The 4,178-nt window shown below is 25.6% G+C and overlaps 3 protein-coding genes across 3 annotated transcripts; 2 read left to right on the forward strand and 1 right to left on the reverse strand.

The window, feature by feature from the left end:
- Positions 1-336: 336 nt before the first annotated feature.
- ENU1_012200 (leucine-rich repeat containing protein) lies at positions 337-2,514 on the forward strand (the record flags this gene model as incomplete). The annotated part of the gene is made up of 1 exon (XM_008856715.1): positions 337-2,514. The coding sequence occupies one exon, from the start codon at positions 337-339 to the stop codon at positions 2,512-2,514; it is 2,178 nt and encodes a 725-aa protein (XP_008854937.1).
- Positions 2,515-2,620: 106 nt separating this feature from the next.
- ENU1_012210 (oxidoreductase, short chain dehydrogenase/reductase family protein) lies at positions 2,621-3,424 on the forward strand (the record flags this gene model as incomplete). Its single annotated transcript, XM_008856716.1, has 1 exon — positions 2,621-3,424. One exon carries the CDS (start codon positions 2,621-2,623, stop codon positions 3,422-3,424), a length of 804 nt encoding a protein of 267 aa, XP_008854938.1.
- A 63-nt stretch (positions 3,425-3,487) lies between these two features.
- On the reverse strand, positions 3,488-3,898 carry ENU1_012220 (actinin family protein, putative; the record flags this gene model as incomplete). Its single annotated transcript, XM_008856717.1, has 1 exon — positions 3,488-3,898. The coding sequence occupies one exon, from the start codon at positions 3,896-3,898 to the stop codon at positions 3,488-3,490; it is 411 nt and encodes a 136-aa protein (XP_008854939.1).
- Positions 3,899-4,178: the final 280 nt, after the last annotated feature.

Raw genomic sequence — 4,178 nt, forward strand, 5'->3', positions numbered from 1 at the left:
GGTTTGCCTGTTAGAGACATTTAGGTTGATAGTTTTGGAGTGTACCTAAAAAAAGGCAATAATGAAGTGAATTTCTTGGGGATATTCATCAAGTTTACTATTGTTTTTGGCAAACAAAACCAATTTTAATAAAAATAAATTATGACATAATGCCAAAATATTTAGAAAAGAAGATAAAATACATTGAATGTGAAATTGGTTTTGATTTTATCTTTAATACAAACCAGTAATTTATTTTAAAAAGGAACTTTATTTTGGTGTATATTCAGACATTATAAGAACTGAGGAAAAGAAAACTTATTAATTGAAAGATATAAAACAAACATGGGGAACGACATGAGTATGATTGAGCCTTATTATGATGAAACAAAAGAGGATTATAATCTTGGATATCCAAAATATGGAGATTGTATTAGATGGAAAGGAGTTCTTAAAGTAGAATATGATAAAAAGAAAGATAAAGATGCTGTTGTGATTGTTACTAATCAAAGAATATATTTCTTTAAACCAAAGAAATATAACGTTCCTAAATATCATAGTCATCTTTTTGATATTAAATCAATTGAAATTCCTTCTAACTCAAGGATTATTCTAAGATTTCAAGTTGGTAAAAAAGTAAAACATGCAGAATTTTATGAACAAGCAGCTATTGAAATGGTACGAGCAATTAGAACATCAATACGTGATACTACCAATAATTATGGAGAAGATAAAATTATTTCAATAACAGATTTTGGAAATATTACAAAACCAACTAAAGATTTTAATCTTACACCATCTGCAGCAATGGTTGAGTCATATTTAAGTATTTGTAGTAGAGAGAATGAAGAACCTAGTATTAATCATGTTTATTTTCTCAAACGAATGGAACATAAAAATTCATATTGTTTTGATTTTAGTGAAATTCCAGGGGTTTGTAATTCTAAATCACCTATTGCTTTTAATTTGTCCAATGCATTTACTGCATTAAGTTATAATACTTCATTTACACAAATTAAATTACATGATGTTTCAGCACCAGGATTAGATAAAGCAATTGCATTATTATTACAAAGAAATGAATATATTCAAGTACTTGAAGTTGTTAATTGTACTACTAAACTTGATGCAAAAGAATTTTGTGAAGAATTAGCAAATTCTCCTGTTGAAATTATTAGTTTTCATGGAACACCAATTATGAAAGGAGAGTCATTAGGAGTTATGATGAGTAAAAGAGAGTATAAAGTAATTAAATTAGATGTTAATGGATGTGGAATTAATAAATTAGGAGATATGATGAGAGGTATGATGTTAAATGAAAATATAATTAAAAATATAAAAGCATTAGACATTTCTAATAATGGAAAGAGTGAAGATTGTATATTAGAATTACCATTATTCATAGAAAAATTAAGTGCTATTCAATCTCAAATAGAATATCTTAATATTTCTAATTTAGATGTTAATCTTGAAGAAGTTATGAATAAAATGAAAGGACTTAATCTTAAATATTTGAATATTACTGGAAATAAATGGAATAAACTTGACCAAGCAATGGAATTAATTAATTTCTTTCAAACAAATACTACATTAAAACAAATTTGTATGAGTGAAATGAAATTTCAAATTGATCATATTGTTCCTGTTTTATCACCAATTGCAAATAATGTCAATTTAACATCAATTAGTTTAGACTTAAAAAATAATGGGTTTGGAGTTGATGGAGGAATTGAATTATATAAAATATTACCAAGTTTTAAAAATGTAAAAAAATTAGATTTAAGTGGTAATAAATTAAAAGGAAAAGCAATGAATAGAATTTTAACATTTATGGAAACATTTAATGAATTAGATACATTATATATTGGAAATAATCCAATGAGTGGAAAAGAATTAGAGGAATTTATTAAAAATTTAATTACATTTATTCGAGGACATAATAATGTTAAAATATTAAGAATTAATGAAATTGCAGAAAAAGAAAATACTTGTATGGATAACTTTTTATTTGAAATAGTTCATAATGAAAGTTTATTAGCAATTGACATTAGTGGAAATCATTTAAATGATTTAAGTACAATTCCAATGGGAGAAATCTTTATGAATAATAAAACATTAGTTGCATTAGACTTTGATAGAAATGACTTTACAACAGAAGGATTTCTATCATTAAGTTATTCTATTGAAAATAACTCAACACTTTCATTTGTTGATTATCCTTCAAAGATGTACAAAAAGATTTCAAAACAAACTATGTCTGTTGACTTATTACAACGATTTGAAGAATGTTTTTATAATTTCTTCAATAAAATTAAAACTAATAAAACTAACAACTGTTTTGGTGATATTCATATTTTTGATATTATTAATTCATATCCATTAAAAATAACACCATGTGAACTTTTAGATAAGAATGTTCAACCAAAATTAATTGGAAAATACATTGAACCAACTCAAACTGATTGTCCAGAAATGCCAGAACAACTCAAGTCTTTCTCAGATTTGAAGAAAGATCCTAACTACTATTATAATTAAGTTAATTGTTAATAATTTAGTTGTATTTGAAGGCAATTAAAAATTGCTTATGTTAATAGAATTTCTGATGCAATAAAAAAGAAAAACTAAAAAACTTGTAGTATTGATGAAACGGGTTTTAATAACTGGTGCAACAAGTGGAATAGGTAAACAAACAGCAATATTATTATGTACAAAAGGATATGAGGTAATAATTCATGGTCATAATAAAAGTAAAATTGAGTTATGTATCAATGAAATTAAGAACAAAATTCCTCAAGCACATTTAGAAAGTATTTATTGTGAATTTGATGAATATAAAAGTATAACAAATATTGTCCAAAAGGAATTAACAGGACAACAAATTGATGTTTTAGTTAATAATGCAAGTCATATTAATAAACAACGAAGAGAAATTGATGGAATTGAAGCAACATTTGTAGAAAATGTCATTTCTCCATTTGTATTTACATGTGCAGTATTACCATATCTAAAACCATCTGGAAAGATAATATTTGTTACTTCAAATTGTCATTCAAATTATTTAAACTTAGATTTAATAAATTCAATGGATCATGATTATTTTGAAATTTACGAAAATACAAAAACATGTGAAATTGCACTTTCAATTTATTTTTCAGAAAATACTCCATTTACTTGTTTTTCTATACATCCAGGTGTTTATAACTCAAGTCTTCATGACAGTTATTGGGGAGATTGTGGGATTGATTCAAGTGAATGTAGTTGTTTATTTAATATGATTGAAAGTGATGAAGTTGAGTCTGGTAAATATTATGATCAATGCCAAATTTCAATTGCTGCAAATCAAGTGTATGACAAAAGGTTTAGGAAAGATCTTTTATTATTATTAAAAGAAAAAACTTCTATTGACATACATACATTACTTCAATCTTTTTCTAATGCTAAATAACTTATTTTATTTTTCATTTCATTAAAACCAAAAAATTGAATATGAATGAATAAATTAACTTGATCAAATAAGTCCAAGAACTAAGTTGATAAACTTATCAAATTCTACTGGATCTAATTGATCTCTATGAGTGTCAAAAGTCAATTGGTAAATTGTTCGACATTGTGCAAGATAAGAAGTGGCACAAATAAATTGAACTTGGTTTAATTTCTTTTTCCCTATTAAATTTTTGTTTGCTCTAATTAATGCATCACAACTTTGTTTATTTAAATTGAATCCTAATTGAGGAAGTGCTACTTGAAGTTCTGTAATATCTAATGAACCACTTTGATCAACATCAAAATGTTTAAATGTTGCAATACATAATTTTACCCAATTGTAAAGAGCAATAAATTCATAGAATCCAATAGAACCATTATTGTCAGCATCAAATATTAACATTAATCTTTTGATAGTATCATTATTCATTTTCATATCTTTAGGCCATTTAGCTTTTAATAATTCATCTAATTCTAACGTTCCAGATTTATCTTTATCTATTTTTTTAAACCAATCTTGAAGTTCTCTAAAATCATTTGCACTAAGGTTTTGAACTAATGGATACCACCATTGGAATTGAATCGTTGGATCTTGTGCATAGGCAGCTTGTATATGTTGTAAGACCCAAGCATCTGCTGCTGCTTGAATTGAGAAAAATGTTAATTGTTGACTAGTTGGTTGTTGTTGGTTTAATTTTTCTTGTTCTTCTCTTTGT

Source organism: Entamoeba nuttalli (genome assembly GCF_000257125.1).
Source record: "Entamoeba nuttalli P19 unplaced genomic scaffold asmbl_2166, whole genome shotgun sequence".
Lineage (NCBI taxonomy): Eukaryota > Evosea > Mastigamoebida > Endamoebidae > Entamoeba > Entamoeba nuttalli.